Source organism: Paramormyrops kingsleyae, chromosome 10, assembly GCF_048594095.1.
Source record: "Paramormyrops kingsleyae isolate MSU_618 chromosome 10, PKINGS_0.4, whole genome shotgun sequence".
In the NCBI taxonomy this organism is placed as follows: Eukaryota; Metazoa; Chordata; class Actinopteri; order Osteoglossiformes; family Mormyridae; genus Paramormyrops; species Paramormyrops kingsleyae.
Window position 1 is genome coordinate 10,541,785 of NC_132806.1, and position 13,695 is coordinate 10,555,479.

Genomic DNA, 13,695 nt, shown 5'->3' on the forward strand with positions numbered 1-13,695 from the left:
GAAAGTTGGGCGTTATGATTGATTTGGGCCAGTTTAATTGCAAATGTAGAAAATTGTATTAAGTCATTTTCTGGTGTATCCTTGTTTTTTTTCTTTCTTTCTTTCTTTCGCTTGTGAGTAGTTACCAGGACGCTATTAACCTGGGGTTTTGCTTTGCGCCTGTACGCTGTGCCAATTTAATGAACAGTGTATGAGGAGTCCATTGGGGCCGGGGAGTAACAAGCTGTTCTTGAACTAGTGGTGTATGTTATTTTTCTTGTGAATGTGGTAAACCCTAGATCGAGCTAGTAAAGCTATTTAAATGGTCGCTCTTTTGTAGCGCTCGCTGGTGCTACTTCTCCGGCCATTGGATAAGTACGCGGGATATAAGAGGGCTACACAGGTATATGTTGAGGAGAACAGCAGAATCGGGGTACCCTCTGAGGAAGACAGTGGAATCCACGTATAGTCCAAAGAGAACACAAAAATCAGGGTACCCTTTGAGGAAGATATACTCCTAGGAGAGTTGGTAGAGTCTGGGGGAAATGGTGGAATCAGGATATACTCTGGGAAAATAATAGAATACAGGTATACTCCAAGGAAAACAATAGAATACAGGTATACTCCAAGGAAAACAATAGAATACAGGTATACTCCAAGGAAAACAGTAGAATACAGGTATACTCCAAGGAAAACAGTAGAATACAGGTATACTCCAAGGAAAACAGTAGAATACAGGTATACTCCAAGGAAAACAATAGAATACAGGTATACTCCAAGGAAAACAATAGAATACAGGTATACTACAAGGAAAACAGTAGAATACAGGTATACTCCAAGGAAAACAGTAGAATACAGGTATACTCCAAGGAAAACAGTAGAATACAGGTATACTCCAAGGAAAACAGTAGAATACAGGTATACTCCAAGGGATTGGTAAACTTCTACACTCTAAGAATAGTGGAATCCTGGCTCATATTCAATGAAAACATTCTGAACACAAACTAGTGGGTATGACTTGGGGTAACCCTAGCTTCCTTTCCTGATGTATGGGTGAAGGGTGGGGGTTGTGCTTTTTTTCATGGTTTCTTTAGTCAGTGTCAGGCTCTCAACATGCAAACAAACCAGCCCCGTCCCCTCAGCCCACAATGAATTGACCTCCCCTAGCACATTACCCCCTAGCAACCCCAGACCCAGGCATCATTAGCAGCGGCTGCTGCTAACCTAGCAAAGAGGCAGGCCCTGTTGCCACGGCTGCTGTTTTAAATCTATATGGTGAGACAGAATTCAGGTTGAAATTGGACGAACAATGACCCACACTTTTACTTAGCCATTCATATTATCTGTGTCTGTTAAAGTTTAAATGCATCTCTTGATTGTATCTTTCGTTGTCAACAATTTGTATTAATTAATGTAATTATGTTCACAGAAGTACTACTTTTTAACCATAGTTTAAAAATAAAGAAATAAATTAGTTTGGATAAAACCATTGTATAACTGAATAAAATAGAATAAATAAAAGTAAATGCAGATAGTTTGAGGGTGTACCATTGCATCACTGTAATGATGAACAATGTCCCTAATTGCCTCTGTGGATCAAAGCAAATGAATGAATGTGAAAGCAAGGTTTTGCAAGACATGAAGGGCTGGTGCTTTGAATTTCCATGTGCAATGCAACTGATTTGTGAATTTGTTATTCTCTATCACCCCCTAGTGTTTTCTGCTGGTGGTGCAATACCTAGAGCCATTAACTAATTAATGAATTAGTTGACCAGTGATCATTGTTGACGCACCACAGCACACAGTGAACAGCAACTAAATATGTCCTCTGCATTTAACCCATATTTGATATCTTGACAAAGCAGCGGGCAGCTAATTCAGCACCCAGGGAGCAGTGCTTGGGGGCGATACCTTGCTCAGGGTACCTCAGTGCTGCCTTGCTAGTCGGGGATTTGAACCTGCAATCTTCTGTGAAATTGTTTTTTCTTTTAAATCCTCTTGTTCCATTATAAACAGCAGGCACAAACGACAACTATATTATATTATATTATGAGAATAATGTTTAATGTAATAATGTTTAATATTTTTTAATATATAGAAGGAGAGACTTGTTAATAAGCAAACACTGTATTGTTTACATAAACAATGAATGCATATATTACATTATAGCAATGAAATGTCATAAATGCTGTTAATTAAATGTGGTGAATTTGGGGGCTTTTGCTCATGATGCTTTTATTTGGTGGTGCTCTGTTGAATACCTGTTATTCAGTGGCTGTGGTAGCACTAAAGCTTCCCCTTGTGGCAAAACCAAAGAAGTGTCCTCGCTTTTATCTTAATAGTCTCTTCTATTCTTTTTGAGAGGATGTATTTCCATATTCAAGTGGATGTATAGGTTCACATGTTTAATATTGTCATAAGCTACATGATTGACTGTCGATTGTACTATTGACAGTAATTCTAGTTACTCTGTACGCCTTGTTAAATGATTGTATATGTTCTGAATGTTAACAAACCATTTGCAGATGCTGGCTAAACATTAACAGCAGTTTATGCAGCCAATGCCGTTAATTCCATTGGTTCCTGTGATACAGGCAACTGAGGAAAGGCAAAATTTTATGACTTTGTGACTTTGTAACTGAGATGCCTGTTTGCTCTTCTAATGTTCTGCTGTTGTAATGGTGAATGAGGTTTAGAAACTTAAACTTATTAGAGAGCCAAGTCCCATGTAGATCTGCTACTGTACTCTTGAGTATGGTACAGTACTCAACCTGAATCACTTCAGTATATCAGTTTATACAATAACTGTGTGTGTCTGCATTTGTGTACATTCCAGAGAGAGCAGTTGTGGGGTAGATGTTTAACATGTCCTCTCTGATGTCTGCGAGTACTACCCAGAGGACTCTCTCTGCCCACTTGCAGAAATGGAAGACAAAGGTAAAAAGATGGCTTAATGTCTTGACTACACAGCAGGAGACAGCAATGTGGCCGTCTGTCTGCCACAGGGACTGTCCCTTTCAGCGTTCCGGTGGGTGGTGGTTTCTCTTCAGGATCTGAGCTTTATGGCAGAACCTTGGAATTCCACCCCTTGAACCTGTGGCACGTGATCGCAGTCGGAGCGTATGATAAAGTAGGAGGGTGGTGTGCTGTGAAGGAGAAGCAAGTGCACTACCGACCAGGACCAGGTGTTTGTGAGCTGACTACTCATACACCATGTTTGTGTCCAGTTGGGTTCTGTTGGCTGTCCTTGTCGTGGGAGGTAAGCTCATATTAAATCATTCCTTCAAGAGCAAGAAGAATTATCAGCTACAGTTGGTATATACTGCATGTTTTTAAAGCCTTCTTCTGAGAGAAGACAGAAAAATGTGAAATAATGTTGAAGGTGCAGGTTTATTGCTGTTTTCCGTGTGGGTATTCACATTGTAGTAACGTTCATGTATGCCATTGTACATCCATATTCGTTTTTGCGTTAGATGTGGAATAAGCAGTTGCATTACCTGATACCCAACTCATAAGCTACTCCAGGCAGACAAGGAAATAGAACTGTAGATACAGTATATGTGTAGACATAGTAGATACAGTATCTATGTAGATGCTGTATAATCTAAATGAAATTTGCATAGCAAACTAATGTGTGACACAAGAACGGGTTCTGGAAGTGGGTTTTATTTGTTGTAGTGTATTATAGAAATAAAGATCTACAAAACTGACAGAAGCGAAAAGGATATTGCTGGCAGCTTGGGCAACAATATGTTTAGTAGAGCAAAAGAGAGAAAGACAAACATTTACAGGTCATCAAAAAACAAGGAATAGGTGCATTGAATCAATGCATCATACTCAGTCAACTGACTCCCCTTTCCAGGATGACCATAATCCCACACCCATTTCACATGATAGAAGGAAGTAACTCACCGTTGACACTGGAGTAGAGTAAAATGGTAGCTTTCCTTTGAGTTTTTCCCACAATGCCTCTGCAGGAACCTGGAGTTTTGTCCTCTGCCAAGATGAGAGGAACTGCACTGCCGACCCACCAGTAGGACAGCCACACCTCACAGATGCTGCACGTCTTCCACAGCTATGTCTTTGTGTTCTGAGTCTCCTTTCCTTCTGTGTTTCAGTACATCCCCCCCACAGCCATCAACAGCACCCTGCGGCTCATCGCTCTACGGCAGACCATGGCTCTGCTCAGCATCCACGCCTACATCATCCCTGGCACCGACGCCCATCTGGTAAGCCCTCTCCACCCCAATCCACATTCACATGACCTTATTCTGTAAGCCAGCAAGAGTGACACCTCCTCCCTCCATTACAGAGTGAATATATCGCCCCACGCGATGCTCGGAGGGCCTGGATGACGGGCTTCACTGGATCTGCTGGTATGTCCTGCCATCACCCTGCTCTATCGTCATGTGTCTAGTCTATTGTTGGCCGTGTGGCTTGTTCTCCTCAAGCCTTATGGATCTTAAGCATCCAGCTGGAGAACAGCAAAGGGAGAACTGTAACCATCCTAGATAGACTTCTTCATCATTACTAACTAACCATCTTGGAAGGACTTCTTCACCTTTACTGACATCTAACTGAACGCATCCTGGAAGGACTCAGTTACTGGGGGTATTAAACCCTTTGAAGGTGGCTGTGATTGGCTGAGGCTCCCTCCTCTCCCCAGGCACAGCGGTGGTGACCCAGACGCAGGCGGTATTGTGGACTGATAGTCGATACTGGGTGCAGGCCGAGCGACAGATGGACTGTAACTGGGAGCTGGTGAGAGACTGTGAGTGGACCCTACTGGAGAACCTTGTTCTTAAATGAGGGCCTCTGATACCTAAAATACAATGTTTCACATACATCATTGACAGATATTGCAAACAAGGGTGCAATGGTATAATGGTGTAAAGTGATAAAAAAAAATCTGGAATTGTTGTGTAATTTGTGCTGTTCTGTATCATGGTTTAGATGATGACATCATAACATGTTAATATTCATGACGCCCAAAAATATGTGTATAGAGTGATTCCCCGCCTATCGCGTAAGTTACGTTCCAAACCCATCAGCGATAGGTGAAAATCCGAGTTATAGAAAGACCATATAAATAAACAAGCCTTTAAAATTTAAGCCTTAAAATACCCCTCCCACATGCTTTAAACACATGTAAATTTATTAAAACACACTTGTAAACTCATATGATATGTGGATGTCACGCTAAGGATATGAATAACATAATAACAATAATATTATGTAATGTATATGTATGTATATACATATACATTATATCGCAGAGAACTGTGATGCGTCAGGGACACATCCGCGATATAGAGGGGGCGCGATAGCTGAACCGCGATATAGCGGGGGATCACAGTAATGTATTATTAGTGCATGAAATATCCATTACATATAATGTTCCCTTTTCAGATTAATTCAGATTTTGTCCCTAAAGCTCTGACTATATGCTGTAATTTTCATAGCACATGCGCTGGTGCGACACTCTAGCAGTGCACAGCATCCTTTGGGTAGTTGGCTAGCCAGCTAATACAATCAAAAGGTGTCGGCACGTTCTGAGGCAACACAGGGTGCGAGTAACTCGAAAGAACCCTGAACCATGTCGCTGACGCTTGCTGTACGAGTCACGATTGGACAAAACTTAAAAATACAACACATTCCATGCAACTAAACAAATGTATAAAAACTAAATAAGTCTATATGATAAATGTTTATTGAGTGGCAGGGAGGGTGTTAGTGCAGGGGGGGGGGGGGGGGTTAAACGGTGATCTATCAAGATATGTAGTATTGGGATATACCGATATCTTACTGCAAATTTCTCAAATCGTCGCTGCCTTAATCGCAAGTGTGTTGCTTTGTTATCAATGTCATGTTTCATTATGGCCTAAAATAATTTGTCATGATAAATTGCCATGAAAAATTATTTATATGTAAAGCAATGGAAAGACAGATTTAATATTCTTCTGAACTCTTCTTTCCGGAAACTTCTGTTGTTCATACCTAAACTAGCTCCTCCCATTGTTACACAGCATCGACAAACAGTATTGCAAACTGGCTGATCCGGGAGGTTCCAGAGGGCATGGAGATCGGCTTTGACCCCTTTCTTTTCTCTGTTGGTGAGTGATAGCAGGAGACACTTTACATTAACTAATATGATTCAGTTGCTTGGCACATGACTTGATCTGTCCTGGATTAGCCTGCATCTGTATACTTCATCAGGTTGGATATGGGGTTTTTCTGTAAAAAACAGAGTCTTAATTGATATACAGTAAGTCCTCTGACATTCGTGAGGTTACGTTCCAGAACCCGTTGCGAATGAGAAGGATTCATGGATGTTTGGTAGAGTCACTAAAATGGTAATATGTGCTTATTTCTATAGTTTAAACCCCAAATATGACCCCAGTTATGCTCCCAAAACACTTTTTCATTTAAAAGTTAGCTTAGTACATTACCTTTAAAAAAAACAAATGTTTCATGTAAAAAGAGTACAGTATTGCCTAATGGATATTTGTCACACTAGCACATTTACAGAACAGTATAGTAATGTTAGCCCTACTAATTCATAGAACACGGCATTGGCTGCTGTTTTCTTTTGCATTCACAGTAAGGTAAAATGAGTAAACGAACGGGACTGTAAACTTATTGACAGAAGTCATATACGTAACCAAAGTACAATTCAATAAAATATGTAAAGGAAACGTACTGTATGTACAGGGTACAGGTATTCAATCAATGAAAAATTATGTAAAAACGTACAAAAATAATAAGTTGTAAAAATACTATGTGTGCGCTAACCACGAAAGAGAGAGAGAGAACAAAAACACATACATACATTAAAAATATTTAATGAAAAACGGCAGTATGGGTAACTCACCAATGATGAATATTGATGTAAGATAATGATGATTATGAATTAGCTGTGCAGTACAGTGAAGATATGAAAATGACTGCATAGCGTATATGAGGAGTTACAGCTCCTTACAGGGTTCTTGGGAGCGTTTGGGCTTGAATGTACATTAACGTGTACTTACTATTACTATTACTGTAGTAGATTCTTTCACACAAATACCTTCATATATTTATGATGGCAGCTAATTTCTTCTCTGACCCTTTACAATTTCTTTCTGACTCACCACACTGGCTGCAGACACGTTTGAGGCCTTTAACAGTAAGCTGACCTCAGCCAACCGACCCTTGAAGTCCCTCCCTGACAACTTGGTGGACAAAGTGTGGACAGACCGTCCCCCACTTCCCCCTGAAAACCTCTTCCGCCTCCCAGACAACATCATCGGTGTGTCGGTAATCCCGTTCCCAGATCTATGGCCACAGAGACCTGAAAACTATAGGGCACAACAAGAGGAACGGATCGTAAACGGTATAATTAGATCTTTGTATAGTCTTTGTGGGTTGTTATCATTGCTGATAAAGGATTAAATCCCCTCGATCTGAGAGCACATACATGAAGGCACTATCAAAGTCATCATGACGCAGCAAGGGCCCTTATTGTTGTGTTTATTTGTCCTGCCCTTTGAACACCATCTGGTCCAGAGAGAACCTGGCAGGAGAAAGTGCAGGATATCCGGCAGCAGATGAGTGACAATCCCTACAAGCCGACGGCCATCCTGCTGTCTGCACTGGACGAGACGGCCTGTAAGAGCTGGACACACCTGTCGACACCGCCTGGCACAGCTGGCAGCTGATTAGACTGACAAACATCTGGGAACATCTGTGGCACCAGAACATTTTAGTATCCCTTAAAGTGACGGTCCAGTGTAGTCCAGTATAATTGTCTATACATCTGTCTGTTTCTAATCAGATTCCTGATATTCAGAAGTATATTAAGTGAAGACCTGAGTAACCAGTGTTGTGTACAGTCATCTTTCACAGCTACTGTGTTCCAGGGCTCTTCAACCTGCGTGGTAATGACATCCCCTACAACCCCTTCTTCTACTCCTACACCCTGCTGACCCAGGACGACATCTGGCAAGTGGAAGGCGCCATATCACATGGGCCACATGACATCACGGGCCTGATGGCTGATGAACATCTTCCACTCTTCCTCACGGCAATTTTCATGTCATCCCACACATCTTTTTCTTGCTCTCTCTCTGTTTCCATCTCACGGAAATTTTCCTTCTGTCCTTCTTAAACTCAGGCTGTTCGTACACAACCAGCGAGTGACAGAGGAGCTGCATGCCTACCTGAATGCGTCATGTCAGGATTCCCTCTGCGTACAGCTGCCAGGCTACGACCGCGTGCGTAACGAGCTCCAGGGCTATGTGGAGGGGCCTGGCGTGAGAGTGTGGATCGGCACTGAGTTCACCACCCGCGGCCTGTCTGAGATCATCAGCCCAAAGGTGAAGCACCTCTTCCTGAACCAGGAACGACAGACTCTGCTGGGTGCAAATAGGTGTTATTGACAGAGGCTGATTTCTTCAAACATGCAGGAAACCAAACAAAATGCCAGTATAATTCATGAGCCTCTCTGTCATTAGACAGTAGATTACGATCCCCATGCTATTGACTGCTTTATTTAGCTTTCTTCCTGCTATGGAAAAACAAACAAATGAAGTTTAACAGGTCAACTGACTTATCATGGCTGCCACACTATGGGGTTAAGCAACCTCATAATGTGATGCAGTAGATACGTTAAAATTCAGCCTTTATCTCACTGTCCTCAGGAGAAGCTGCTGACCAGCGCCTACTCTCCAGTGCTCATCACCAAAGCGGTGAAGGACGAGACAGAGGAGCGGGTGCTGAGGCAGGCTCACGTAGGGATGGCCGCCGTCACAGCTACCGGCACCACGTTTCCGTCACTCCGCCGTTAAAACACACTTTATGGCACTTTTTATGGATCTGGAGCTTTTAGTGCCTTTGGAGCTGCTTAGCATGGTGCAATAAACACAGCTGAGGAGGGGGACTTATGGACTGAGCCGCTGAACTGTCTGGGCCGTCATCACTTCAGGGTAGTTTGTGTAAACAGTCCTGATTTGTACTGTAAGCCGGTCTCACATTAATATCTACATCAATCTTTGTTTGCACTCAGAGGTGGGGGAGGGAGGGAATAGCTTCTGTCTTCCTTCACGTGTTTCCAGCAGGTAGCAGTGATTCTAGAGCCTTTGGGGGCCCTTGGCAAAATAACTCCATGGGGCTCTGCAACTTGCCCTCCCCCTTCACGGTATAATTTACCGCCATTACTTCAGCGTGAACACTGAATTAATACCAACAAAGAGAATTTAGTAAATACAAGTCCTTTATTATCACATTTGTGAAAAACAGAATACAAAAAAACATATTTGTCATTGCAATGTACTACATAATTGTTTGGCCCCCAAGAGCCCCCACCCAGTTCGGGGCCCCAGGCAATTGCCTGCCTTGCCTGTCTTGTAGCTACACCTCTGCCAGTAGGTATCTTATCCTGGATAGACTGAGAGAACACAGCCCCTTTCCAATGATCTTGATGGTATTGCCTATTCTGTGACCATGTGGCTGCTGTATCACGGTCTCCATACCTGTCCTGCAGGTGAGGGATGCAGTCGCTGTCATCCAGCTGTTGACCAGGCTGGAGAAGACTGTCCCTGAGGGGCAGGAGACAGAATTGACCGCCGCCCACTTTGTGGACGAGTGTCGCAGGTGATGATAGTTCATCATGTGAAATACCAGCCTGTGGATGCAGAGACAGACATTAATGCCCCTGTAGGCTTTATGGTTTATACAGGGATCTCAAACAGCCACAGTGACACACACCCGCTTCATATACCCGTAAGGCAGACAGAGAGACAGACGTCTCTCCGCTAAGATACGGATCCACCCCCTGGCCCTGCCATTTCTCACTTATGGTGTCCTTCCCATTTCAGCAAGCAGAACTTCAACAGGGGACCCAGCTTTGAAACCATATCGGCCAGTGGGCCCAACGCTGCCCTGGCCCACTACAGGTATGGGCCAGTTAGTCCTCCTGATGTCCTTCTGCTGGGCTTGTGCTGCATCCACTCGAGTTGTTGAGCTGAGCTCTTTGCTGATGTGTCTCCCAGCCCCACCAACGAAAGCTGCCGCACGCTGACCGTGAATGAGATGTTTCTCCTTGACTCGGGTGGCCAGTATCTGTGAGTCTGAATGATCCTATCAAGTATCGGTGCATTTTGCGAGAGAGATCAATGGGTTCCTTATAAACTTTTGAAACTAATAATCATCAATAGAGGCAGGTCTTTCATACTGATACCATGCGGATGTAAGTTTCTACTCAGATTCCTGTGTGTCTATCACTCTTTCCAGAGATGGTACAACTGACATCACTCGGACTGTGCACTGGGGTACTCCCACCGACTTTCAGAAGGTGAGCCTCAGGGAACTCAGAACCTGGCATTATGGGTAAGAGCCCAGAAACCTCGACCTCTGACTCGGTTCTTCTTTACATGCCCAGGAGGCTTTTACGCGTGTGCTGATGGGAAACATTGAGATATCGCGTACCATCTTCCCTACGGGTACCAGAGGTGAGTAAAACAAATTGTTTAAATAGTTCATTAATGTTCCACAAGATGTCACTCTTCACTTACAAGCTCTCAAACAGTCTTTGACCCTGAGACCTTTGGATGTAGCAACATAAATATTTCCTTCTATAGGGATGAATATGGAGATGCTGGGACGCAGGGCATTATGGGAAATTGGCCTCAACTATGGTCATGGCACCGGGCACGGCGTGGGGAACTATTTTGGTGTCCATGAATGTAAGACCATTTTTCAAATTGTCATGTCATCTGTACTGTTAAAATGATCAGTGTTTACATCAATCTTATACATGGCCATGGGACCCTTTGTTCCTCTCTACTATTTTAGTTATTATGTTGGGAAAATTAACAAACGGTTGTTTTAGTTCTGTTTTTTGTACATGTGGTAGCCTTCAGTGAGACTGATCCTGTAAGTGTCGTCACAATGGTCCCTCGTGATAAATGCCTCTCCCACAGGGCCGGTGGGATTCCAGAGCAATAACATCCCATTTACCGAGGGAATGTTCACCTCCATAGGTGAGGTAACCTCTGTAGAGGCTGGAACTCTGTCGCTCCATTAAGAAAGTCAAATGTCACTGATTTGTTTACATCTATAGAACATGCAGGACATACAATGAAGGCTTTAAATATTAGTCAGTCATAAATATTCTTATAGTATTGATATTTTTGTTTGTACATTTCACTGTTATCCTCCTGTTATCTTGGTTGATTTGGATTGTGCTTCATGCAGAGCCAGGATATTACAGAGAGAATGAGTTTGGAATAAGGATTGAGGATGTAGCAGTTGTGGTAGCTGTTGAAACAAAGGTACAGTGCATGTCTCTTCTGCCAGCTTGATTTTAGTGGGACTCTCCATGCAAGTTATATGAGGAATGTTTATCAAGTCTATTGTTTAATAATTATAACTGGAGCAAACTACTGATGGAAGTGATCTAATGAGACCGAGGGGTGCTGTGATTTCTGAAACCACATCACGTGTGTCAGCTGACCAGAAGAGGAGCAGGGTGAGGAGGAGGAGGGGTACAGGGACACTAAATGTCCCATCTGTGTCCGTTTCCCTTGTCAGCATGGTGAGGGGTACCTGACCTTTGACACCGTGTCACTGGTGCCTTACGACAGGAAGCTGATTGACACTTCCCTTCTGAGCCCAGAGCAGGTGAGAGCAAGCTGATTGTGACAGAAGCCTGAGGAATTGTTATAAATTCATGCAAGGATGATTGCACCAGTGAAGTGCAGCCCCACACCACCCATTACCAAAGGGCTCCCTTTTAAGGAATGCTTAACTGCCCCCCAGAACACCCAGTTATGCTAGATTTCTGGACAAAATGAAACCACAGGTTACATCATGAGGTGCTGGCCCATTACTGTACCTCGTGCTATTTTCTGTGCAATACCCTACAAAGACCCAGACTGACGTGGACATACAGCACCGTTGTTCAGCTTGTCGCACAGGCACAGAGCGTAATACATTTGCCTTTCGCCTGTCAACCTCTGAAAGGAGTTCTTCCAAACACAGTGGATGGATGAGGTTCCACTGTTACCATGCCCTAGAGACGCTACCTCCTATTATAAACTTCTTGACTACCTATAATGCACTTTAACAAATGCAACGCAAACCAACTGAAATCCACATACTGGCTGGTTATAAGTATATAAGCAGAATTTCTCTAGAACAGTGGTTCTCAATCCTGTTTCTGCCCCCCCCCCCCCCCCCACTGCTTTCCAACCCATAATGCTACTAAAATGCCTCCCTGTAAAGTGGAAAAAAAACACACAGTCTTGGATTACCTTGCTTTCCACCATTAGCATGTAGCGGCGTTTCTAGACATGCTTGGATGATTAAGCTAAATTTGCGAGACAGAGTTTGTCTTGTCTTGTCTCCCGGTCCCCCGCAGCTGAAATGGCTGGACGACCACTACAAGAAGATCCGTAGCGTGGTGGGACCCGAGCTGGAGCAGCAGGGCCTGCTGGAGGAGAAGGCGTGGCTCCTGAGGAACACAGAGCCCTTTCTGTCCGACGGTGCAGGTGCTGGGCTCTCGCTCCAGGCTGCACCAGCGCTGCTCTCCAGTGCCTTACTCCTGCTGCACCTCCTCTAAGGCCGCTGCCCCTCCCCGTGTGTGTGTGTGTGTGTTGGGAATGATGGGAGGCACTCACTGATCACGCATCACAGACGGGTACAGAGATAGCTCACACCGTCATTCGTATGACTTTCCTTTGTGAATGTGGTTTTGGCTTTTTTTTTGCGTAATTGACTCCCATTTTGTGCATCTTACTAGATTTCTTCCTAAGGGAAGGTGCCTAGCCAGCATAGATAGATCAGTAATAACTGAGCATAGACAATGTTATGCCTCCGCCATGCTTTAGTGAAGGTGATGGGGTTTTTCTGTAGCACCAGCATAAACAGTAGGAGATGTGAGACACGTGTTGACAAGCATTGCCTGACAGTGTGATGTTAATAAATGTATGGCCTCCGGTCAGTATTTCTTTTATTCTCTGGAGATATACAAATAGTTAATATTACAAACTGTCTCAACACATTCCTGAACTACAACACACAAGCTAGGATAAATCATCTAATAACAGAGCTGTTTTTCAATGAATGTAACAAAAAAATGCTTTGAGTGTAAGGGTTTTGTAGGGGAAAAGAGGACGCTGTTGTGGAATCAGATGCGAAGAGACTGTAATACAAAAAGAAGGCTGTTCGTAGTCCAGGTCGTATTAATGGAGAACGTAACACTCCAAAAAACCCAAGAAGCAGACAGGATTGTTGTTGTGGGGCAGGCTGGGATCGGGCGATGTGCGGAGTCGATCTTGGGGCTTGGCAAGGCTCGTGGTCAGGGTACAGGCGGGGGTCAGGCGATTCACGTCGGGCATCAAAGGGGCTGAACAGAAACTCGGGGTCAATAAGGCAGAACACAGGTCAGAAAACTCTGAGAGGCAGAAATCGGAAAACGCTCAAACTGAGAGAAAACTCTAGAAGATCTCGCATCAGAGTGCAAGATCCGATGACTAAAATAGTCTCCCTTAATTGGAAATAACCTGCAACAGCTTGCGGTAGGTGGTTGCACTGAAAACCGGAGAAACCGGACAACCCAGTATAGCTGCGCGAAACTGACAGCTTGTTAAAACGGAGAAAGGTGGATCAAGGAATCCCCGGAGGCGTGGTCTTCCTGACGTCAGTTGGGGATCCCCAGGGTTGATCCGTGACATTGAG

The 13,695-nt window shown here is 43.8% G+C and overlaps 1 protein-coding gene across 4 annotated transcripts in view; it reads left to right on the forward strand.

Annotated features, from left to right (window-relative positions):
• LOC111855460 (X-prolyl aminopeptidase (aminopeptidase P) 2, membrane-bound) overlaps nucleotides 1–12,970 on the forward strand; it is a 92,618-nt gene extending 79,648 nt beyond the window's left edge. For 2 of the 4 annotated variants that reach the window (XM_072717294.1, XM_072717295.1), the window contains 21 exons: nucleotides 2,816–2,916; nucleotides 3,030–3,238; nucleotides 4,098–4,208; nucleotides 4,292–4,355; nucleotides 4,646–4,750; nucleotides 6,006–6,092; nucleotides 7,124–7,267; nucleotides 7,525–7,626; nucleotides 7,878–7,959; nucleotides 8,132–8,333; nucleotides 8,658–8,747; nucleotides 9,500–9,609; nucleotides 9,834–9,911; nucleotides 10,008–10,079; nucleotides 10,249–10,309; nucleotides 10,397–10,466; nucleotides 10,596–10,700; nucleotides 10,938–10,997; nucleotides 11,212–11,288; nucleotides 11,548–11,637; nucleotides 12,377–12,970. In XM_072717294.1, the coding sequence (XP_072573395.1) occupies nucleotides 2,904–2,916; nucleotides 3,030–3,238; nucleotides 4,098–4,208; nucleotides 4,292–4,355; nucleotides 4,646–4,750; nucleotides 6,006–6,092; nucleotides 7,124–7,267; nucleotides 7,525–7,626; nucleotides 7,878–7,959; nucleotides 8,132–8,333; nucleotides 8,658–8,747; nucleotides 9,500–9,609; nucleotides 9,834–9,911; nucleotides 10,008–10,079; nucleotides 10,249–10,309; nucleotides 10,397–10,466; nucleotides 10,596–10,700; nucleotides 10,938–10,997; nucleotides 11,212–11,288; nucleotides 11,548–11,637; nucleotides 12,377–12,577 (2,133 nt within the window). In that variant the 5' untranslated portion in view covers nucleotides 2,816–2,903 and the 3' untranslated portion in view covers nucleotides 12,578–12,970. Of the gene's footprint in view, nucleotides 1–2,815; nucleotides 2,917–3,029; nucleotides 3,239–3,956; nucleotides 4,013–4,097; nucleotides 4,209–4,291; nucleotides 4,356–4,645; nucleotides 4,751–6,005; nucleotides 6,093–7,123; nucleotides 7,268–7,524; nucleotides 7,627–7,877; nucleotides 7,960–8,131; nucleotides 8,334–8,657; nucleotides 8,748–9,499; nucleotides 9,610–9,833; nucleotides 9,912–10,007; nucleotides 10,080–10,248; nucleotides 10,310–10,396; nucleotides 10,467–10,595; nucleotides 10,701–10,937; nucleotides 10,998–11,211; nucleotides 11,289–11,547; nucleotides 11,638–12,376 lie in introns of those variants that run through there. The other 2 variants (XM_072717296.1, XR_011993539.1) reach the window with 2 other exon arrangements.
• The last annotated feature ends 725 nt before the right edge of the window (nucleotides 12,971–13,695 follow it).